Source organism: Sebastes umbrosus, chromosome 21 (assembly GCF_015220745.1).
Source record: "Sebastes umbrosus isolate fSebUmb1 chromosome 21, fSebUmb1.pri, whole genome shotgun sequence".
In the NCBI taxonomy this organism is placed as follows: domain Eukaryota; kingdom Metazoa; phylum Chordata; class Actinopteri; order Perciformes; family Sebastidae; genus Sebastes; species Sebastes umbrosus.
In genome coordinates this window covers 153680-178466 of record NC_051289.1, presented here as the reverse complement: position 1 = coordinate 178466, position 24787 = coordinate 153680, and the positions used below count along the sequence as shown (strand labels likewise).

The following is a 24787-nucleotide window of genomic DNA, read 5'->3' as shown; positions in this document are numbered from 1 at the left end:
AGACAGGACAGTCTGTTACTGAGTATTATGCTACCGGTGATCTACCGGTGATCTACCGGTGATCTACCGGTGATCTACCGGTGATCTACCGGTAGATCACCGGTAACGGTCTGGTAGTAACTCACCGTTCGTGTGCGTGAGCGTCGCCCTCCACCGAGGATTCCCTCCGCTGTGAGGAGACACGGAGAGGACAGACAGCAGAGAGACGGTGAGACACCAGCCTAGAGAGAAGACATCTTCACTTCTTCTGTTAGCATCACTTCCGGGCCATCGCCTTCACAATAAGAGTCGTGGCTTCACACATGTTTTTTTCTCTCTCCTGCTTCTGGAGGACCAGGAGAGTCCGGGAAATAGAAACGAAGCATTTCATTGATTAATAACTAATTGTACAATAAAAATAGATGTTAAAGGGACTCTATGTAAGAATGCATAATGTGTTGTTAAAGCTTCACCTGTGTCCGTTAAGTCAACTAAAGTCAGCGTCCTGTTGCTGGCGCTTGTGCTCGCTCCTACATAGACATGAAGGAGCATCACTCAACACAGTGAGGAGACACACGTCAGCTAAAAGCACAATATCACTCTATATTTCAGCTGCTTGGCAGTAATGTTAGCTGACCAGACCAAGGTCTCTCCATGAATCAATGCTGATCCTAGTGTTGGCTTTTCCCGCCTCAGCCTCCCGACCGCGGCCGGAGGGAACGGGGGAGACGCCGGAGTTTTGTCGGAGACGATAACGTTTCTCTCTGAGGAGCCCCGTCACTTCACAAGACACGGGAAACCTCTGTTGGTCTGGAGGAGCTGCAGCAGTTATTCTGCACAAACGTCCACTGAAACATTCACTAGATATTCTCAGAGCTAAACTAAACTCTTCTGCAGTGTGGAGTGAGCAGCATGCACGTGAGAGTGGAGAGAGAGAGAGAGAAGGAGCGCGGTGTGTGAGTGAAGGGCAGGCAGAGGAGCAGAGGAGCAGAGGAGCAGAGACTCCGGTCCTGGAGACCAAAGCTACGGTCTCCCCCGCGTCCTCCGACCGCGGCCAACACTGTTTAACAGCTTCACTAGATACAACCAAGAGGTTTTGGTGCTTCACTGGAGTTTGTGTTGGAGTCTGAGTCTGAACAGCGGAGACACACGAGACACCAGGAGACACACGAGAGACCATGAGACCCACGAGAGACCAGGAGACACAACGCGAGACCATGAGACACACGCGAGACCATGAGACACACGAGAGACCATGAGACACACGCGAGACCAGAGACACACGAGAGGACCATGAGACACACGAGACACCATGAGACACACGAGAGACCATGAGACACACGAGAGACCAGGAGACACACGCGAGACCATGAGACACACGCGAGACCATGAGACACACGGACGAGACCATGAGACACACGCGAGACCATGAGACACACGAGAGACCATGAGACACACGAGAGACCATGAGACACACGAGACACCATGAGACACACGAGAGACCATGAGACACAACGAGACCAGGAGACACACGCGAGACCATGAGACACACGCGAGACCATGAGACACACGAGAGACCATGAGACACACGCGAGACCATGAGACACACCGCGAGACCATGAGACACACGCGAGACCATGAGACACACGAGAGACCATGAGACACACGCGAGACCATGAGACACACGAGAGACCATGAGACACACGCGAGGACCATGAGACACACGAGAGACCATGAGACACACGAGAGACCATGAGACACACGAGAGACCATGAGACACACACGAGACCATGAGACACACGCGAGACCATGAGACACACGAGAGACCATGAGACACACGCGAGACCATGAGACACACGCGAGACCATGAGACACACGAGAGACCATGAGACACACGAGAGACCATGAGACACACGAGAGACCATGAGACACACGAGAGACCATGAGACACACGAGAGACCATGAGACACCGACCAGCAAGGATTTATACGTGGAACAAGTTACTAACAGTCCCTTTAATAAATGTGTTTAAGAATTCATTTATTAACCCTCTGAGAGCTGCAGACCCGACTGACTTTACTGTCTTTCAGAGGCTCTAGTAGGTTCAGTTTTAGAGCTGGAGTGAAGCTACAGGCATGATAAAAACGTAGCGTAAAAACGTCAGAAAATTGTCCAAAAAAAGTCCAAAGATAGTCCGGAGAATGTCTGAAAGAAAGACAGAAGGAAAGTGTGATACTGGAATCATAGTAAACTATAAACCTGATGAATCCATCGGTACCAACCATGTCAGACTAGCTGGTCATGAAGAGGTTAAATAACGCTCCACATTTACGCTAAATCTTGGCGAGGAAAAAACTGTCATGTCCATTTTCAAAGGGGTCCCTTGACCTCTGACCTCCAGATCAGTGAATGTAAATGGGTTCTATGGGTACCCACGAGTCTCCCCTTTACAGACATGCCCACTTTATGATCATCACATGCAGTTGTGTGTATATGCTGTATATATATATATATATGTAGGGTTAGGGTTAGTTTAAATCAATGTGTTATTGTTCTAAAATGATGTGTGACTGTAAAGTTGGGACTTTAGTGAATCCAATGAGCCATGAAACGTGACCTCACTGTATACAATGACCTGTGGTGACCTCTAGGATAATCACAGCCGCATGAAACTTTACAACCGCAAATATATAGATGTATACAGTATATATATCTCTATATATATATTTATATAGAGATATATATATTATAAGTATTCTAAAGTATAAAGACTGACAGTATCTGAGCTCTGTATGGATCCTTCACTGTCTCTCTCTGTGTCTCTATAGAAGACGGGAATGTTAAATATCGTTGACCCTGCAAAGCTCAGGCCAAGCACTTTCTATTGAGTCCACACACACACACACACACACACACACACACACACACACACACGCACACACACACACACGCAGCAGAATCAGCAGACGCATCAGGATGAAGGGAAAGCGTCGAGGCAGCAGGAACCTTTTAAAGCTGCTCTTTTGTCCTCCGGGCCGGGACCGCGCCCCTCGCCAGCCCCCCGGGCCATATAAATTGGGGTGTCCAACTTTTTCTCTGTTACACTGTGTGTTGTGGTTGTGGGCCAGGTTGGACAACATCCAGTGGGTAAAGATGTCACAGTATTCAGGAAAGGTGAGTAACACACGGCAGCTGCAGCTGCACGGCGCCGCTGACAAACACAAACATCTGGAGATGACTTTACTCCAGTCTGTGGACCACCAGGGTCCGGTGGTAGAATCAGTACTATAGAGATGACTTTACTCCAGTCTGTGACCACCAGGGTCCGGTGGTAGAATCAGTACGATAGAGAGACACTGGGAAACATCTGATTTAAAGATTTTAACTTATCTTAGCGATATCTTAACCTATACTCTAAAACTTGTTCCTGAGTCTGGTGAATTCAGAAAGTCCCGTTTCAGAGTTCAGGTCACAATGTGTTAAAGTGTTTAATCAGGTGTTTACTGTAAGCTGCATTTAAATGGCTGGATATCTGAATGGAGTTTGGTTGTGATGTTCTTGCTGTACTGACGTCGTAGTTCTGAGGGTTTATTTCTGTCAAGTTAACGTGATAATAACACGTTAACCGCAAATTGACCTCTGACCTCCAGATATGTGAACATGTGAGGGGTTTTGTCCGAAAAAATGTCTGAGAAATAGTCTGAAAATGTCCGAAGCAAAGACAGAAGAAAGGTCTGATCCTGGTATCATAGTAAACTATAAACCTGATGAATCCATCGTGTACCAACCATGTCAGACTAGCTGGTCATGAAGAGGTTAAATAACACTCCAAACTGTCATGTCCCATGTTCAAAGGGTCCCTTGACCTCTGACCTCCAGATATGTGAATGTAAATGGGTTCTATGGGTACCCACGAGTCTCCCCTTTACAGACATGCCCACTTTATGATAATCACATGCAGTTTTGGGGCAAAGTCATAGTCAAGTCAGCACACTGACACACTGACAGCTGTTGTTGCCTGTTTGGGCTGCAGTTTGCCATGTTATGATTGGAGCACATTGTTTTATGCTAAATGCAGTACCTGTGAGGGTTTCTGGATCAATATCTGTCATTGATCTGTGTTGTTGATTGATTTACAATAATAAATATATACATACATTTACATACCGAGAGTCTAAACAGATGAACTATGAATCACATTGGTGTTGATGTTTCTCCTCCAGATCACCTTCTACGAGGGGAAATGCTTCACCGGCAGGAAGCTGGAGGTCAGAGGAGACTGTGATAACTTCCAGGACCGCGGCTTTCATGAACAGGTGAGACCGACAACGACCACCTGGCTGAGTTCACGCTGCGTTCTCTCTCCTTAAATAAAGAAATAAATAGATAAATAAAGAGACACTATCTGAGCGGCTCTTTGTGTTTTCAGGGTGAACTCCATCCGTGTGGAGAGCGGCGCCTGGATCTGCTACGACCACCCCGACTTCAAGGGCCAGCAGTACATCCTGGAGCACGGAGAGTACCCAGAGTTCCAGAGGTGGAACTCCCACAACGACCACATGGGATCCTGCAAGCCCATCCGCATGGTAAACACCTCCGACAGGGCTAAACACCTCCGACAGGCTAAACACCTCCGACAGGGCTTTACTTACCTCAATACTTAACCAGGGTTTCTTCTTATTATTATTACGCCATGTTGGTATTTAGCCATCACCTTGTTGGTGTTTAGCCATCATCATGTTGGTTTTTGGCCAACACCATGTTGGTGTTTAGCCATCACCATGTTGGTTTTTGGCCAACGCCATGTTGGTGTTTAGCCATCACCATGTTGGTTTTTGGCCAACGCCATGTTGGTGTTTAGCCATCACCATGTTGGTGTTTAGCCATCACCATGTTGGTTTTTGGCCAACGCCATGTTGGTGTTTAGCCATCACCATGTTGGTGTTTAGCCATCACCATGTTGGTTTTTGGCCAACGCCATGTTGGTGTTTAGCCATCACCATGTTGGTGTTTAGCCATCACCATGTTGGTTTTTGGCCAACGCCATGTTGGTGTTTAGCCATCACCATGTTGGTGTTTAGCCATCACTATGTTGGTTTTTGGCCAACGCCATGTTGGTGTTTAGCCATCACCATGTTGGTGTTTAGCCATCAACATGTTGGTTTTTGGCCATCTCCATGTTGGTGTTTAGCCATCACCATGTTGGTTTTTGGCCATCGCCATGTTGGTGTTTAGCCATCACCTTGTTGGTGTTTAGCCATCACCATGTTGGTGTTTAGCCATCACCATCTTGGTTTTTGGCCAACGCCATGTTGGTGTTTAGCCATCACCTTGTTGGTGTTTAGCCATCACCATGTTGGTTTTTGGCCATAACCATGTTGGTGTTTAGCCATTGCCATGTTGGTGTTTAGATGACTAAACACCAACATGGTGAAAGGTTAAAGATGCGAAATGCCAGATTAGGAGCATTTCTATTGCCTCTACATGGCTCTCAACATGGCTGACAGCGCTAACAGTGTTAACCTGAGGGGGTAACGCTTCCACAGTAACGCCGTCGGTCGGTACAGCATCATCAGCTGTAACCGACTACGTGGACGGAGGTCTCCCTGTCAGATCATACTACTGAAGTGTACCTGTTGTTACCTGAGTCTAACTTGTACCCGTCTTCCTACCTGTCTGTCCGTCCGTCAGCACGGCGAGCACTACCGCATCGAGCTGTTCGAGGCCTGTAACTTCTCCGGTCAGTGTGTGGAGATCTGCGACGACTGTCCTTCCCTGCAGAGCCGAGGCTTCTCCAAGAACTGCATCAACTCCGTCAGGGTCTACGGAGACGGAGCGTGAGTTCAACACACACACACACATATAATAATAATGATAATAATAATGATAATAATAATAATAATAATCTTTAATTAATAATGAATCAAGAGAATAACCAGCAGATGACTGGATGATAATAATAATAATAATAATAAATCTCTCTCCGTGTTCAGCTGGGTGATGTACGAGGAGCCAAACTTCCGCGGCCGCATGTACATCGTGGAGCGTGGAAACTACTGCAGCCACAACGAGTGGCAGGCCCAGAACCCCAACATCCAGTCCATCCGCAGGGTCGTCAACTACTTCTAAACCCTGACCTCTGACCTCTGACCTCTGACCCCACCTCCCCACCCCTCCTCAAACTCCCTCTCCTGTATCTTCTACCACCGCTGTAATCATGTACAATAAATAAACACAACTAAGATAAGAAAACAGGTTTTTTATCAAACACTTTGTGTGTGTGTGTTTTGTATGTTAATATTTAATATAAAAACAAATCAACTATAGACGCTGTTAGCTGGAGGCTAACGCTAGCAGTGGGCTAACATTAGCTGGAGGCTAACCAAAGGAAAGACGTTGGTTCATGTTAACTGGTGAACCTGGAGAGTGAGTGACGGCACATGTTGAGAGAAACTAGGATTTTATTCAGCCGTCGTTAAAGAAACAAGCCAACAATAGTTGCTAGCCAGCGTTAGCTCACGTGTTCAGAGAGTTATTCTGCCTCCACTAAACACGTCACCATGGTTACCAACACATCACCATGGTTACCAACAGAGAAGAGGGGTATAGAGGAGCTAACTTGTTTACTTGACATGACTACTTTGTAGTATTTTATCTGCAGTGCTTCCTATTCTGTGTGATTTTAGTAATTACTGATGATGTAGAATCATTTCCCACGCTGCTCACAGCTGTCTGGTTTCACTCCCCACTATCAACGCTGATGTAACCTGAAGAATCCAGACTCACTGAGAGCTTTCCCGTCAGACTAGGGATGCACGGATACCACTGTCTTTCAGACTGAGTACGAGTACTTACATCTGGGTCCTCTCCGATACCGAAGTACCAATACGAATACTTCTCTGTGCCTAAAGACCCTCGTTAACAGCCAGCTGGAGGGTGTGAGGACACACGGCAGGCTGGGGAGTCCCGCATACGAGGCGGTGCGCTAAACCTGCAGCTTTACATCGCTCCCCGCCCGGACCTCGCCGCACCGTGACGGGGCTCCCTGCTCCCGGTGCGATTGTCGACTGGGGCGGACTGTCCTCAGTGCACCCCGACCACGTCGTGCCTCCAGATCGGGGCTCGGCCCACGTTAAAGGCGCCAGGGGTCTGCGGCGATGTCGGCAACCCACCTGACCCGTCTTGAAACACGGACCAAGGAGTCTAACGTACGCGTGAGTCAGAGGGTGCAAGCAAAACCCCGTGGAGCAATGAAAGTGAGGGCTGGCGCACGCCGGCTGAGGTGTGGTCCCGGCCCAGTGGGGTCGGAAGCACCATCGGGGAGGTGGAGCGTGAGGACCTGAAAGATGGTGACGAGAGCTTAAAGTCACGCTGCCGTAAAGTGGTATCGGAGCCGTTTTGCGAGTACGAGTACATGAGCACAGTATCGGACCCGATACCCGATACTGGTATCGGTATCGGTGCATCCCTACCGCGGATTTTCTCTCCAGTGTGCTGATGGAGTCTGGCGCTATTTGAACCGCGAAATTTTATCCCTCAGAGGTTACAATCATGTGGCTTTCCTGCTGCGTGAAAACGCAGCAGGAAAGCCACATTAAAACGAGCCCAGTGTTTGTGTATTTCTTCCCACCCTGCTCACAGCCGTACAGTTTCTCCTACGCTGATGATACAGTAGGTACCAACCTGCTGTGTTTCTTCCCACAGAGGTGACAGCAGTGTGGTTTCTCTCCAGTATGTATAGCCAGTCGGCTCTCCTGAACCCCACATGTATTTACATTAACAGTGTTATTACTGCTGGTACAGTTCATAACTCATACATAGGAATACATACATATAAAACTGATTCATATCTGTGGAGTCATTTTTATTGACTAAGAAAACAACAAAGAACAATGAACTTTGAAGACATGTTGGATCTATAACAACTCTAAGTGGAACGATACATTTGAATTAACTTATCACCCGTATACATATAATATACATATCATGATATATAATATATATATCATGATATATATTATATATCATGATATATATATTATATATCATGATATGTATATATTAATATTGATATATAATATATATATAATGATATATAATATATATATAATGATGTATAATATATATATAATGATATATAATATATATATCATGATATATAATATATATATATCATGATATATAATATATATCATGATATATAATATATATATAATGATGTATAATATATGTATAATGATATATAATATATATATAATGATATATAATATATATATTGATATATAATAAATATAATGATATATAATATATATATAATGATGTATAATATATATATATAATGATATAAAATATATATATAATGATATATAATATATATATTGATATATAATAAATATAATGATATAATATATATATATATATATAATGATGTATAATATATATATAATGATATATAATATATATATAATGATGTATAATATATATAACATGATATATAATATATATATAATGATATATAATATATAATGATATATAATATATATATAATGATGTATAATATATATATACTATATATATATAATGATATATAATATATATATAATGATATATATATAATGATATATAATATATATATAATGATACATAATATCTATAATGATATATAATATATATATCATTATATATAATATATATATATATAATGATATAATATATATATATATATACTGGAAAAACAAAGTTTGGAAACTTGTGTTTGGTGGATTATTTCTCTGTTGTTACAATGCTAATGGTCATTGTATTCTACATGGTTGAAAGCCTGTTTATTTACCTTCGCAATGATGTCCAACTTGTAAGGATCATGCATTTGTGGGATGAGCAGCACAGCTGATGATGTGGGGAGCGCCCAAGAAAAATGTTCCAAAATGCTCCGTCAATGGTAAACAGTGTATTCTCATAAGGCTACCAGGAAGCCTGCAATGACTGCCTTCACCGTCAGGCCCGTTGGCGCTGGTGTCTCCAACACAGACAATGGAACCTGAACATGTGGGGGAATGTCATGTTCAGTGATGAGTCCAGGTTCTGTCTGTTAAAGTTGGATGGCAGGTCAAAGTATGGAGACGACGTGGAGAACGCTATGCTGATTGTTGAACCGATGGAGTAACAGCTTTTGGTGGGGGCAGTGTCATGGTGTGGGGGGGGGGGGGGGGGGGGGGGGGGGCATCTCCCTCACTGGTAAAACAAGGCTTGTCATCATTGAAGGTCATCTCAATGCAGGGAGATATCAGGATGAGATTCTGCAGCCAGTGGCGATCCCATATCTCCACAATCTGGAACCTAACTTCATCCTCCAAGATGACAACGCCCCCCACCCCCACAGAGCCAGGGTTATCACAGACTACCTCCACAATGTGGGAGGAGAGAGAATGGAACGGCCTGCCAAGAGTCCACACCTCAACCCAATTCAACATGTGGGATCAGCTTGGGCGTGCTGTACGTGTTAGAGTGACCAACACAACCACGCTGGCTGACCTGCAACCAATCCTGGTTGAGGAATGGAACGCCATCCCACAGCCAACGTGTGACCAGGTTGGTGACCAGCATGAGGAGGAGGTGCCAGGCTGTTGTGGCTGCGTATGGATCTTCCACCGCTACTGAGGCTCCTGACGGTGGATTCAATCAATCAATATGTCTTGTTTGTTCCTTGTTACTGATAGAGAGTTCAATCATCCACCAAACAACTCACAACAAGAGTCAACACCAACAGGAGAATACACTGTTTACCATTGACGGAGCATTTTGGCAAATTTTTCTTGGGCGCTCCCCACATCATCAGCTGTGCTGCTCATCCCACAAATACATGATCCTTACAAGTGTGACATCATTGTGAAGGTAAATAACAGGCTTTCCAACGATGTAAAATACAATGACCATTAGCATTGATACAACAGAGAAATAATCCACCAAACACAAGTTTCCTAACTTTGTTTTTCCAGTTTATATAATGAGCCGTGTGGTGTATAAAGACTCTTTAACCGGACACAATAGTGAGTGAACGGACTGTGTGATCCGGAAAATAGTAAAAAAAAGTCTCTCAAAGTCTAAGATGTTGTTTAAATGTCTTGTTTTATCCAGATATTCAGTTTAATATGATAACGAATAAACGAATAAATAAATAAATGACTTGATGAATTTATTAATAAATGTCATTGATTGTAGCAAAAATAATATTAAAAATAAATTGATAAAATGTGACAAAAGCTGCTATTTCGGTTTTAATTTGCGTCTTTATTTATTAATCTTTGTATTATTGTCTTATTTATTTAAATTTATCGATTTATGTATTTATTTATTTTTATTAATTCTTAAATGTATTTATTTATCTTTACATTTATTTATTTATTTTTAAATTTATTTATTTATTTTTGCATTTATTTATTATTTTATTTTTGTATTTATTGATTTTAGTTTCGTTGACTGAGACTGTCAGTCTGAGGACAGAACCTGCCAAAATGAAAAATAAATGAATAAATAAATGACTCGATAAATAAATAAATATCATTAAATGTATTAAAAAATAATATTAAAAATAAATAAATAAATAACTTGATAAATAAATGAATGTCATTAAATGCATTAAAAATAATATTAAAAATAAAGGAATAAATAAATGACTCAATATATAAATAAATGTCATTAAATATATAAAAAATAATATTAAAAATAAATAAATGACTTGATAAATATATTAATGTCATTAAATGCATTAAAAATAAACGACACACCAAGTTGATGTCCGATGGTCACGGTGGCGTTGTCGCTGCGTGGCGTGTTTCTGGATCCTGTCGGTTTCATCATCAGTCTGTGAAACAAGTTCTTCAGATTTGAAGCTGAAAACATTTTTTTTGCAATATTTGCATTAAAATGTAACGATTTAATCGATTATCAGAATAATTGATGATTATTTTTCTGTCCATCGACTAATTGATTAGTTGAATAATCGATTACATGGTTAAATATGGATTTAGTTTATATATATTCATTGACATCATCACAGACAAAAGCTTCAGTTTCTTTATTGGCTCCTTCAACATGAACATGAAATTCATTTAAATTAAATGTTGGACGTCTCAAACATCAAACTCTCTTCTGCCGTCAGAACAAAACAATAAAACTCAACAAAAATCACTTCAAGAAGCTTTTAGAAAAATAAACATCCCCAAAACAATCATAATGATTTAATATAGAAACAATATTCATCCATTCAGAGGGAACGATCCTAATAAACAGCTGACGGCTCGTCTGAACACTGATCTGCTCGAGAAGAGGAGCTTTGAATGAAACTCATTCAACATGTGACGTGATGTGACGTCTGGAGACATCTGGAGACGTCTGGAGACGTGATGTGACGTCTGGAGACATTTGGAGACGTGATGTGACGTCTGGAGACGTGATGTGACGTCTGGAGACATCTGGAGACGTGATGTGACGTCTGGAGACGTCTGGAGACGTTATGTGACGTCTGGAGACATCTGGAGACGTGATGTGACGTCTGGAGACATCTGGAGACGTGATGTGACGTCTGGAGACATCTGGAGACGTGATGTGACGTCTGGAGACGTCTGAAGTTTGGAGACGTCTCAGACCATCAGAAGTCTGTTCAGCTCGGCTGAATTATTGCTGACAAATTAAACTGAATAGATCTCATTATTTGTAACTTGATGATTGATAACTGCAGACGAACACACAGTTATTGCTTTAAATGGTTTACAGAGTATAACAGAGTGTGTGTGTGTGTGTGTGTGTGTGTGTGTGTGTGTGTGTGTGTGTGTGTGTGTGTGTGCGTGCGTGTGTGTGTGTGTGCGTCACACGGTGTGTGTGTGTCCTCGGCTCAGGTAGGTCTTCATGGTGGCGATGAGCTCGCTCTCCTCCTCCAGCGTCAGGTCCAGGTAGTCCTCCTCGTGGCGAGAGATGTCTCCAACACCTCGTTCACCAGCTCATTGTCCACTGACAACAAATTAATTATTATATGATTAGTATTATTATTATTATTATCGTCATCCATACGTGGCGTTACTTGAGTACGGGACGTTACGTGACAGGTCAGTGAAGTACCTGTGGAGGTGGAGGAGGTGCTGGGCTCCTCAGTAGGAGGAGATGGAGGTGGAGGTGGAGGTGGAGGGCGGGGACAGGAGCTCCGGGGAGAGGACGCCCTGGTTGTCCAGCAGCAGCTGAGTCGCCGACTGGACGTCTCCACCCGTCAGTCTGAGCGCCGTTTCAGAGACGTCCCTCTCAAAACCCAGATACAACAACTGCAGAGACACAGAGGAGGACGGTCGACTCCCACAACTACTGTCACCATCAATAATCAATCAATCAATAATCAATCACTCCTCAGTTTATGGATAATCACACAACCAGAACAGAAGATGTATGGAGGACGAAACCTGCCAAAATAAAAAATAAATAACTCTATAAATAAATAAATGTGTCATTAAATACAGCAAAAATAATATTAAAAATAGATGTAGCCATTAATTAATGATCAAATGGATATTTTTGTTTTAATTTTTTTGCCTCTTTATTTATTATTCTTTGTATTTATTCCCTTATTTATTTAATCTTCTGTTAAATTTTCCCTTTTATTGATTTATGTATTTATTTTTTATTATTTTGAAATTTATTTTTGAAATTTGCCTCCTCTGTTAACTTTACCTGCTCTACCTTTGTCTGGACTCTGTTTACTTTATCTGCTCTACCTTTGTCTGGACTCTGTTTACTTTACCTGCTCTACCTTTGTCTGGACTATGTTTACTTTACCTGCTCTACCTTTGTCTGGACTCTGTTAACTTTACCTGCTCTACCTTTGTCTGGACTCTGTTAACTTTACCTGCTCTACCTTTGTCTGGACTATGTTTACTTTACCTGCTCTACCTTTGTCTGGACTCTGTTAACTTTACCTGCTCTACCTTTGTCTGGACTATGTTTACTTTACCTGCTCTACCTTTGTCTTGACTCTGTTAACTTTACCTGCTCCACCTTGTCTGGACTCAGCGTGTCCTCTGTGTTGTTGTTGGTGGCCTCAGCAGCCTGACTGGAGTCCAGGAGGATCTGAACACAACAGCAGCAGGTTTTAGTTTACACGTCCTTCTGCTGAGGAAGAACTCAGGTCCTTCACTGCAGTAAAAGTACTGTGAAGGTGCTGGTCGGAGACGGGTACTGACTGCGTAGGCTCTGTCCACGTCTCCGTCGGCGTGGTGCAGCGCTCTAGAGGCGTCTCTCCGAGAGTAGCCGAGCTCCGTGAGGGTGGAGATGACCTCCATCTTCCTGCTCCTCTTCTGTCTCTCCCTCTGCTTCATCTCCTCTCGCTCCTGATTAACACGACACAGACAAGAAGAAGAAGAATACAGGGTGTATATATACTGTATATATATATATACAGTATATGGGAGAAGAGGGAGGAAGAAGGTGTGTGTGTGTGCGTGCGTTACCTGTCTCTGGTTGCTGATGTGCACGGCGGCGTCCTGCAGGTCTCCCTGACAGGCTCTGAGGCCGAGGCGAGCTTCTCTCTCAGTGAAACCCAACGCCATCAGCTGAGCCATCTTCTCTGAGTCCAGACACAGACGGCTGAACAGACACTCCACCTGATGCACACACACACAACACACAACACACAACACACAACACACAACACACACATCAGCTGACACACACCTCCTGCAGTCGGGTTCATAGTGAGGAACAGAGTGAAGAGAACTACGAGGACTCCACTCGTTACTGTCAGATCAATAAACCATAGAGAGGTAACAGCCAATAGATCATCAATAACCTGATCAATAAACCATAGAGAGATTATTATTATTATTATTATTATTATAACCAGATGTTACCTTGGAGAGCTGGTGTTGAGCCTGAGCGTCGTTTCCTTCGATGTAGGAGAGGAGACTCTGGAGGAGGTACAGCCGGAGAAACAACACCTCCTCTCTGCCTGAGTTACCCTGGCAACACACAAACACAAACACACATGAAGACTGACCTGAGACCTGAGACCTGAGACCTGAGTCCTGAGACCTGAGACCTGAGACCTGAGACCTGAGACCTGAGTCCTGAGACCTGAGTCCTGAGACCTGAGACCTGAGACCTGAGACCTGAGACCTGAGTCCTGAGACCTGAGACCTGAGACCTGAGACCTGAGTCCTGAGACCTGAGACCTGAGTCCTGAGACCTGAGACCTGAGACCTGAGACCTGAGACCTGAGTCCTGAGACCTGAGACCTGAGTCCTGAGACCTGAGACCTGAGACCTGAGACCTGAGACCTGAGTCCTGAGACCTGAGACCCCCCATGTGAACGCTCAGCCAGACTGAGAAACCCTGGGTTGATAGGTAGGACCACTAAGCGTGATCTGGTGTGTCTTTGTGTCTGAGTGTTGTCCTCTCTGTGTGTGTCTGAGTGTTGTCCTCTTTGTGTGTCTGAGTGTTGTCCTCTCTGTGTGTGTCTGAGTGTTGTCCTCTCTGTGTGTGTCTGAGTGTTGTCCTCTCTGTGTGTGTCTGAGTGTTGTCCTCTCTGTGTGTGTCTGAGTGTTGTCCTCTCTGTGTGTCTGAGTGTTGTCCTCTCTGTGTGTGTCTGAGTGTTGTCCTCTCTGTGTGTCTGAGTGTTGTCCTCTCTGTGTGTGTCTGAGTGTTGTCCTCTCTGTGTGTGTCTGAGTGTTGTCCTCTCTGTGTGTCTGAGTGTTGTCCTCTCTGTGTGTGTCTGAGTGTTGTCCTCTCTGTGTGTGTCTGAGTGTTGTCCTCTCTGTGTGTGTCTGAGTGTTGTCCTCTCTGTGTGTCTGAGTGTTGTCCTCTCTGTGTGTGTCTGAGTGTTGTCCTCTCTGTGTGTGTCTGAGTGTTGTCCTCTCACCTTGATCATGAGCAGCCTTTGCCGCTGCTCGCCGTAACACTGCAGGAAACCGTCCTCGGCTCTCTGCAGGCGGCTCTTGCCGTCGTCCAGGCAGGACAACGCCTCCAGAGCTCGGTAGCACCACACGATGTCCAGCTGCAGGACGGCGAAGTTGTCCACCGAGCCGAGCAGCGCCGAGCCGCACTTACTGCAACACGTCAAACACAACGCACATCGTCCTTCAACACGTCAAACACAACGCACATCGTCCTTCAACACGTCAAACACAACGCACATCGTCCTTCAACACGGTTCAGTCTTTAGAAGCAGCTTTACTCTGAAAGGTGCTCACATCCTGTTTGAGAGACAGCTGTGATGTGAACCAACCCCGGTAGTGCTGCACGGTACACCCATACTAGAAAGGTGTCGCGACACCCTGCCGTTAAAACCAGTACGACACCGCGTTGTATTAATACCAGTACTTTAAGAATGACTAGGGCTGTGTGTTAGCAAGAATCTGGTGATACAATACGTATCAGGACTAACAGTAAACAATACGTATCAGGACTAACAGTAAACAATACTGTATCAGGACTAACAGTAAACAATACGTATCAGGACTAACAGTAAACAATACGTATCAGGACTAACAGTAAACAATACTGTATCAGGACTAACAGTAAACAATACGTATCAGGACTAACAGTAAACAATACGTATCAGGACTAACAGTAAACAATACGTATCAGGACTAACAGTAAACAATACTGTATCAGGACTAACAGTAAACAATACTGTATCAGGACTAACAGTAAACAATACTGTATCAGGACTAACAGTAAACAATACGTATCAGGACTAACAGTAAACAATACGTATCAGGACTAACAGTAAACAATACTGTATCAGGACTAACAGTAAACAATACTGTATCAGGACTAACAGTAAACAATACGTATCAGGACTAACAGTAAACAATACTGTATCAGGACTAACAGTAAACAATACGTATCAGGACTAACAGTAAACAATACTGTATCAGGACTAACAGTAAACAATACTGTATCAGGACTAACAGTAAACAATACGTATCAGGACTAACAGTAAACAATACTGTATCAGGACTAACAGTAAACAATACTGTATCAGGACTAACAGTAAACAATACGTATCAGGACTAACAGTAAACAATACGTATCAGGACTAACAGTAAACAATACTGTATCAGGACTAACAGTAAACAATACGTATCAGGACTAACAGTAAACAATACGTATCAGGACTAACAGTAAACAATACGTATCAGGACTAACAGTAAACAATACTGTATCAGGACTAACAGTAAACAATACGTATCAGGACTAACAGTAAACAATACGTATCAGGACTAACAGTAAACAATACTGTATCAGGACTAACAGTAAACAATACGTATCAGGACTAACAGTAAACAATACTGTATCAGGACTAACAGTAAACAATACTGTATCAGGACTAACAGTAAACAATACTGTATCAGGACTAACAGTAAACAATACTGTATCAGGACTAACAGTAAACAATACGTATCAGGACTAACAGTAAACAATACGTATCAGGACTAACAGTAAACAATACTGTATCAGGACTAACAGTAAACAATACTGTATCAGGACTAACAGTAAACAATACTGTATAAGGACTAACAGTAAACAATACTGTATCAGGACTAACAGTAAACAATACTGTATCAGGACTAACAGTAAACAATACTGTATCAGGACTAACAGTAAACAATACGTATCAGGACTAAGAGTAAACAATACTGTATCAGGACTAACAGTAAACAATACTGTATCAGGACTAACAGTAAACAATACTGTATCAGGACTAACAGTAAACAATACTGTATCAGGACTAACAGTAAACAATACTGTATCAGGACTAACAGTAAACAATACTGTATCAGGACTAAGAGTAAACAATACTGTATCAGGACTAACAGTAAACAATACTGTATCAGGACTAACAGTAAACAATACTGTATCAGGACTAAGAGTAAACAATACTGTATCAGGACTAACAGTAAACAATACTGTATCAGGACTAACAGTAAACAATACTGTATCAGGACTAACAGTAAACAATACGTATCAGGACTAAGAGTAAACAATACTGTATCAGGACTAACAGTAAACAATACTGTATCAGGACTAACAGTAAACAATACGTATCAGGACTAACAGTAAACAATACGTATCAGGACTAACAGTAAACAATACTGTATCAGGACTAACAGTAAACAATACTGTATCAGGACTAACAGTAAACAATACTGTATCAGGACTAACAGTAAACAATACTGTATCAGGACTAAGAGTAAACAATACTGTATCAGGACTAACAGTAAACAATACTGTATCAGGACTAAGAGTAAACAATACTGTATCAGGACTAACAGTAAACAATACTGTATCAGGACTAACAGTAAACAATACTGTATCAGGACTAACAGTAAACAATACTGTATCAGGACTAACAGTAAACAATACTGTATCAGGACTAACAGTAAACAATACTGTATCAGGACTAAGAGTAAACAATACTGTATCAGGACTAAGAGTAAACAATACTGTATCAGGACATGAAATCATTAATAAATGATTAACACCAACCGGCACCAGGAGGACTGAAGAACCTCCTCACACCATTAACACCAACAGTCAACAGAAGAACCACCAAAGCAAACACATCTCTCTCTCTCTCTCTCTCTCTCTCTCTCTCTCTCTCTCTCTCTCTCTCTCTCTCTCTCTCTCTCTCTCTCTCTCTCTCTCTCTCTCTCTCTCTCTCTCTCTCTCTCTCGGACAAAAGCCGTCACACATTCACATATCTTGAGGTCAGAGGTCAAGGGACCCCTTCAATGGCCACGAGAGTTTTTCCCAAGTTGCGTTAATGCGTTAAAGAAATTAGTGGCGTTAAACCGATTGTGCTTTAAAGCGTTATTATCGTGTGAATTTAGCCCTAATACATATTAAGAAATAAACTTGACAGTTAAGATTGAAATAACATCCCTTCATCACGTCGGGTTTCTAAATGCTATTTATCTGTCAGAGGTCAAAAGACAAACCTCCAACAACGAACAGACGCCGTCTCTGAGTGTGATGTCAGAGCGTGATGTCAGAGCGTGATGTCAGAGCGTGATGTCAGAGCGTGATGTCAGAGGGTGATGTCAGAGCGTGATGTCAGAGGGTGATGTCAGAGGGTGATGTCAGAGCGTGATGTCAGAGAGTGATGTCAGAGAGTGATGTCAGAGGGTGATGTCAGAGTGATGTCAGAGAGTGATGTCAGAGGGTGATGTCAGAGCGTGATGTCAGAGGGTGATGTCAGAGGGTGATGTCAGAGCGTGATGTCAGAGGGTGATGTCAGAGGGTGATGTCAGAGCGTGATGTCAGAGCGTGATGTCAGAGAGTGATGTCAGAGAGTGATGTCAGAGGGTGATGTCAGAGTGATGTCAGAGGGTGATGTCAGAGGGTGATGTCAGAGAGTGATGTCAGAGGGTGATGTCAGAGAGTGATGTCAGAGGGTGATGTCAGAGGGTGATGTCAGAGGGTGATGTCAGAGGGTGATGTCAGAGCGTGATGTCAGAGGGTGATGTCAGAGCGTGATGTCAGAGGGTGATGTCAGAGCGTGATGTCAGAGGGTGATGTCAGAGGGTGATGTCAGAGCGTGATGTCAGTACCTGAACTGCTGGTCGGCCTGCAGCAGGTGACACAGAGCGTTGTCAAACTGCTTCTTCTTCATCAGAGAACGACCTTTCTCATGGAAGCCCATGGCCAGGATCAGAGCCTGAGGACACAGTCAGTCAGTCAGTCAGTCAGTTTATGAGGTTAAAGGGACAGTTGATTGTGTTATTGTGTGACTCTGGTGAATCTGAACCAGGTGGAGGTTCTGTACCTTCTTCTCCTTGTGGGGGATGGTCAGCGGGTTCCCTCTCTGGTCAGCGATCTCCAGGAACGGAGTGGTGTCTTCACTGCCGTCTGACAAACACAGAGACCAGAGGAGTCCTCTTTAACAGTTACTGATCAGGACCTTTCTCCTGCAGACACAACGTCAGCTGAAACTCTACAGTCAAAGGATCTGATATGAAAGATCTTCTTAATGAGCTTCCACCATTTTGGACTGAAGGAGACGACCAGACGCCCGTAAGACGTCCTCCTCAAAGACAAACTACATTATTTATATTCTACTGTCAGATTTAATGTCTCTACTGAAATGGTGTGATTGATGTCATGCTACTGGCGCTGCTAGCTACCGGCGCTACTAGCTACTGGCAATACTAGCTACTGGCAATACTAGCTACCGGCGCTACTAGCTACTGGCAATACTAGCTACTGGCAATACTAGCTACTGGCGCTACTGGCTACTACCAGCGCTACTAGCTACCGGCGCTACTAGCTACTGGCACTACTAGCTACTGGCACTACTAGCTACTGGCAATACTAGCTACTGGCGCTACTGGCTACTACCAGCGCTACTAGCTACCGGCGCTACTAGCTACCGGCGCTACTAGCTACTGGCACTACTAGCTACTGGCACTACTAGCTACTGGCACTACTAGCGCTACTAGCTACTGGCGCTACCAGGGCGGGATGGTACCTCTCTCTGACAGGATCTGGAATCCTTTCTGGGTCCTCTGGATGCTCTCGTTCTGGTTCTTCTTCTTCTCTTCCTCGTTGCTCAGCTGTAGTTTCCACTCGGCGTCGCTGACCTTCAGCACCATCATCTTACTGTGGTTCTTCACGCCCTGCTGGTCCAGACGCTGGTCTGACACACCACACACACACACAACACACAGTTACCGTCAGAACTGTGAACCCTGTGGACCCTGTGGTTCATGTGGTCCCTGTGAACGGACCCTGTGGACCCTGTGGTCCCTGTGGACCCTGTGGTCCCTGTGAACGGACCCTGTGGACCCTGTGGACCCTGTGGTCCCTGTGGACCCTGTGGACCCTGTGGTCCCTGTGAACGGACCCTGTGGACCCTGTGGACCCTGTGGTCCCTGTGGACCCTGTGGTCCCTGTGAACGGACCCTGTGGACCCTGTGGTCCCTGTGGTCCCTGTGGATGGACCCTGTGGACCCTGTGGTCCCTGTGGTCCCTGTGAACGGTCCCTGTGAACGGACCCTGTGGTCCCTGTGGTCCCTGTGGACGGACCCTGTGGTCCCTGTGAACGGACCCTGTGGACCCTGTAGTCCCTGTGGTCCCTGTGAACGGACCCTGTGGACCCTGTGGTCCCTGTGAACGGACCCTGTGGACCCCGTGAACTCACCAACAGACAGAGTTTTCCCGTTGAGGATCAGTTTGATGTATTTCAGGCCGTACTCCTCTCCAATCCTGCAGCAGAGGAACAAACACACTCAGCACTGGCGCTACTAGCTACTCTGTGTGTGTGTGTGTGTGTGTGTGTGTGTGTGTGTGTGTGTGTGTACCTGTCCACCACCTCCTGAACCAGCACGTCCAGCCTCGTCTCCAGATGGTTCTTTGTCTTTGGATCCTGACAACATTAATAATGACTAGTTTACTGCTACTGATGAGGTTAATATTGTGTTATTATTATTATTATTGTTATTATTATTATTATTATTATTATTATTATTGTTATTATTATTGTTATTATTATTATTATCATGAATAATGATTGTGTGTATTGAGAGGACGTGCGGCGGTGGGAAAGACCTTCTTGCTGTCTCTGGGCAGCAGCAGCTCCAACGTAGCCACGTTAGTCTCTCTGAACGTCTTGTTTCCTTTCCCTCTGTTCACCGCCTGAACTCGGATCGCCTCCAGAGCGCCGCCGACCTCCGCCACCGGCAGACACAGCAGAGGGGCGTAGCGCTCCGCCAGCTCCTGATAGAAAACACAGAAACATCACAAACATGTCAAACCACAGACAGAACTGAGAGTGGGCGTCATTTTAAAACCATTACCTTATTTATTTATTTATTTTGTTTGTTTATTTATATATTTACTTACTTATGTATTTATTTAATATTTGTTTATTTATTTCTTATTTACATATTTATTTCTTTTATTGTTTGTTTATTTACTTTTTTATTTATTGTATTTACTTGTTTATTTATGCATTTGTTTATTTATGTATGTACTTATTTATTTATTTATTTACTTATTTATTTATTCTATGTTATTGTTTATTTATTTATTTGTTTACTTATTTATTTGTTATTCACTTATTTGTTTACTTTTTTGTGTATTTATTTACTTATATATTTATTTTATTTACTTATTTGTTAATTTATTTGTTTGTTTACTTATTTGTTTATTTATTTATTCACTCATTTATTTATTTAATGTTGTTTCTCAGTTTCAGTTTATTTTAAATTTCTACTTTCTTTATTTTAATTTATTTGATTATTGCACACTTGACATTTACTTCATTTTGACATTTTTATTTATTTTTGACTCATCTGATAACCTTTTACAGCCTTTTGTTTGTTTGTGGAGTGACGCATATTTATGTGATCTTTTTTTTTTTTTAAATATCCATATTTTAAACATATTTATGTACGTTTTATTTACATACTTTTTGAACTTATATGTTTTATTGATATATTTAATTTATCCAATCTGTTTTTGTTTTCATTCTTAAATATTTATTTTTCTTATTTTGTATGTTATTTTGTATATTTTATATGTTGTTTCTACCCAGAATGCCTTTCCTCTTTAATAAGTATTATGACATAAACACAGATTTGTGTTCTGTACAGTTTCATTATTTGTATTAAAAATAATCTGCAGTACTTTAGCTTGTAACAGAGTATTCTCTATCCTACGGTGTGGTATTAGTACTCGTACTGAAGTACAACATCAGAGTACTCCGTCCAGCTGTGGCTGACCTGCATGTGCTGCCGTCCCGGCTCGTTGCTGTCGTCGCTGTACGGAGGATTCCACAGCTGGATCCTCTCCTGCTTCAACTGCATCTTCAGCTTCGACTCCGTGTTCTGCTCCGACATCGCCTTTCTGAGGAGGAGAGGAAGAGGAGGAGGAAGAGGAGGAGGAGGAGAAGGAGGAGGAGGAGGACGAGGAGGAGAGGGGGGAGGAGGAAGAGGAGGAGGAAGAGGGAGGAAGAGGATAAAGTGATGAAAGTTGTTCTCCTGCTGGGTGTGTGTGTATAAATATATACATATATATATATATATGTATATATATATACACTGTTCTTATACTGTTCTCTTAATACATTCAGGGTGTCAAACGATTAAACTGTTGCATTGTGGGAATTGTAGGATCCAGTGCCTCTGGAGGTGCGCCATCACAAACAGGTTTTCTTTAATGTTGAGTTAACGTTATCTGATGTTATAACGTTGAGTTAACGTTGAGTTAACATTATCTTATGTTATAACGTTGAGTTAACGTTGAGTTAACGTTATCTGATGTTATAACGTTGAGTTAACGTTGAGTTAACATTATCTGATGTTATAACGTTGAGTTAACGTTGAGTTAACATTATCTTATGTTATAACGTTGAGTTAACGTTATCTGATGTTATAACGTTGAGTTAACGTTGAGTTAACATTATCTGATGTTATAACGTTGAGTTAACGTTATCTGATGTTATAACGTTGAGTTAGCGTTGAGTTAACATTATCTGATGTTATAACGTTGAGTTAACATTATCTGATGTTATAACGTTGAGTTAGCGTTGAGTTAACATTATCTGATGTTATAACGTTGAGTTAACATTATCTGATGTTATCTGATGTAATCATAACGTTGAGTTAAGCTTGAGTTAACGTTATCTGATGTTATTCTAACGTTGAGTTAACCTTGAGTTAACGTTATCTGATGTTATTCTAACGTTGAGCTAATGTTAGTAAACGTTGAGTTAAAGTTATCTGATGTTATTCTAACGTTGAGTTAATATTAGTTAACGTTGAGTTAACATTATCTGATGTTATAACGTTGGGTTAAAGTTGAGTTAACGTTGAGTTAACATAATCTGACATTGTCATAATGTTGAGTTAACCTTGAGTTAACGTTATCTGATGTTATTCTAACGTTGTTAACGTTGAGTTAATGTTATCTGATGTTATAACGTTGGGTTAACGTTGAGTTAACGTTAACTCACGTTATCTGATGTTATTATAACGTTGAGTTAATCTTGAGTTCATGTTAGTTAACGTTATCTGATATAACGTTGAGTTAACGTTATCTGATATAACGTTGAGTTAACGTTGAGGTAATGTTAGTTAACGTTGAGTTAATGTTAGTTAATGTTAAGTTAACGTTAGTTAACGTTAAGTTAACGTTGAGGTAACGTTGAGGTAACGTTGTCTGATGTTATCTGATATTGTAACGTTGAGTTAACGTTGAGTTAGAGTTAGTTAACGTTAGTTAACGTTGAGCTAACGTTGTCTGATGTTATAACGTTAGTTAACGTTGAGCTAACGTTGTCTGATGTTATAACGTTGAGGTAACGCTGGGTTAACGTTGAGTTAACGTTAGATAACGTTGAGGTAACGTTGTCTGATGTTATCTGATGTTATTGTAACGTTAAGTTAATGTTGAGTTAACGTTGAGTTAACGTTATCTGATGTTATAACGTTGATTTAACGTTAGTTAACGTTGAGTTAATGTTATCTGATGTTATAACGTTGAGTTAACGTTGAGTTAACATTGAGTTAACGTTAGTTAACGTTGAGCTAACGTTGTCTGATGTTATAACGTTGAGTTAACGTTATCTGATATAACGTTGAGTTAACGTTGAGTTAACGTTAGTTAACGCTAGTTAACGTTGAGTTAACGTTAGTTAACGTTGAGCTAACGTTGTCTGATGTTATTGTAACGTTGAGTTAACGTTAGTTAACGTTGAGGTAATGCTGGGTTAACGTTGAGTTAACGTTAGTTAACGTTGAGCTGATATAACGTTGAGTTAACGTTGGGTTAACGTTGAGTTAACGTTGAGGTAACGTTGAGGTAACGTTGAGTTAACGTTGAGTTAACGTTAGTTAACGTTGAGGTAACGTTGTCTGATGTTATAACGTTGAGTTAACGTTGAGTTAACGTTGAGGTAACGTTGAGGTAACGTTGAGTTAACGTTGAGGTAACGTTGTCTGATGTTATAACGTTAAGTTAACGTTGAGGTAACGTTGAGTTAACGTTGAGTTAACGTTAAGTTAACGTTGAGGTAACGTTGAGGTAACGTTGAGTTAACGTTGAGTTAACGTTGAGGTAACGTTGTCTGATGTTATAACGTTAAGTTAACGTTGAGGTAACGTTGAGGTAACGTTGAGTTAACGTTAAGTTAACGTTGAGTTAACGTTGAGGTAACGTTGAGGTAACGTTGAGTTAACGTTAAGTTAACGTTGAGGTAACGTTGAGGTAACGTTGAGTTAACGTTGAGGTAACGTTGAGTTAATGTTGAGGTAACGTTGAGGTAACGTTGAGTTAACGTTGAGGTAACGTTGAGGTAACGTTGAGTTAACGTTGAGGTAACGTTGAGTTAACGTTGAGGTAACGTTGAGGTAACGTTGAGTTAACGTTGAGGTAACGTTGAGTTAACGTTGAGTTAACGTTGAGGTAACGTTGAGGTAACGTTGAGTTAACGTTGAGGTAACGTTGAGTTAACGTTGAGGTAACGTTGAGGTAACGTTGAGGTAACGTTGAGTTAACGTTGTCTGATGTTATCTGATGTTATTGTTGCGCAGCAGCTGTCTCTCTCTCTGTGTGTTTATTCTCTCTCTGTGTCACCAGACGGTGTTGAATCTTTATGACAGTTACCTCGATGTTACAGGACACGATGACAAACTGCTCCTCCGTTAAATCTCCGTTAATTCTCTGTTAAATCTCGTTAAATCCGGTAATTCTCCGGTTTCCGTCCACTTCCTCAGCGAGATGCTGCTGTTGTTTTTGTCGGAAGGAGGTGAAGAGAGAGAGGAAG

The 24787-nt window shown here is 42.3% G+C and overlaps 3 protein-coding genes across 8 annotated transcripts in view; 1 reads left to right on the top strand and 2 right to left on the bottom strand.

Annotated features, from left to right (window-relative positions):
- Window positions 1-419, bottom strand: part of sugct (succinyl-CoA:glutarate-CoA transferase) — a 73432-nt gene extending 73013 nt beyond the window's left edge. For 4 of the 6 annotated variants that reach the window (XR_005205047.1, XR_005205048.1, XR_005205046.1 and 1 more), the window contains exon 1: window positions 126-414. The gene's annotated coding sequence lies outside the window, so the exon portion shown is untranslated. Of the gene's footprint in view, window positions 1-125 lie in introns of all 6 variants that reach the window. The other 2 variants (XM_037757666.1, XM_037757665.1) reach the window with 2 other exon arrangements.
- Window positions 420-3132: 2713 nt separating this feature from the next.
- On the top strand, window positions 3133-6247 carry crygn2 (crystallin, gamma N2). The gene is given in 6 exon segments (XM_037757673.1): window positions 3133-3153; window positions 4203-4283; window positions 4285-4295; window positions 4409-4565; window positions 5671-5816; window positions 5973-6247. Coding segments are annotated over 6 exon segments (552 nt in total). The 3' UTR covers window positions 6109-6247.
- Window positions 6248-11038: 4791 nt separating this feature from the next.
- Window positions 11039-24781, bottom strand: nub1 (negative regulator of ubiquitin-like proteins 1). Its single transcript, XM_037757157.1, is given in 17 exon segments — window positions 11039-11956; window positions 11959-11985; window positions 12094-12145; window positions 12147-12290; window positions 13009-13089; window positions 13203-13349; window positions 13470-13622; window positions 13869-13976; window positions 14876-15062; window positions 18573-18679; window positions 18788-18870; window positions 19490-19657; window positions 20162-20226; window positions 20322-20386; window positions 20569-20736; window positions 21744-21867; window positions 24628-24781. Coding segments are annotated over 16 exon segments (1785 nt in total). The 5' UTR covers window positions 21861-21867; window positions 24628-24781; the 3' UTR covers window positions 11039-11843.
- Window positions 24782-24787: the final 6 nt, after the last annotated feature.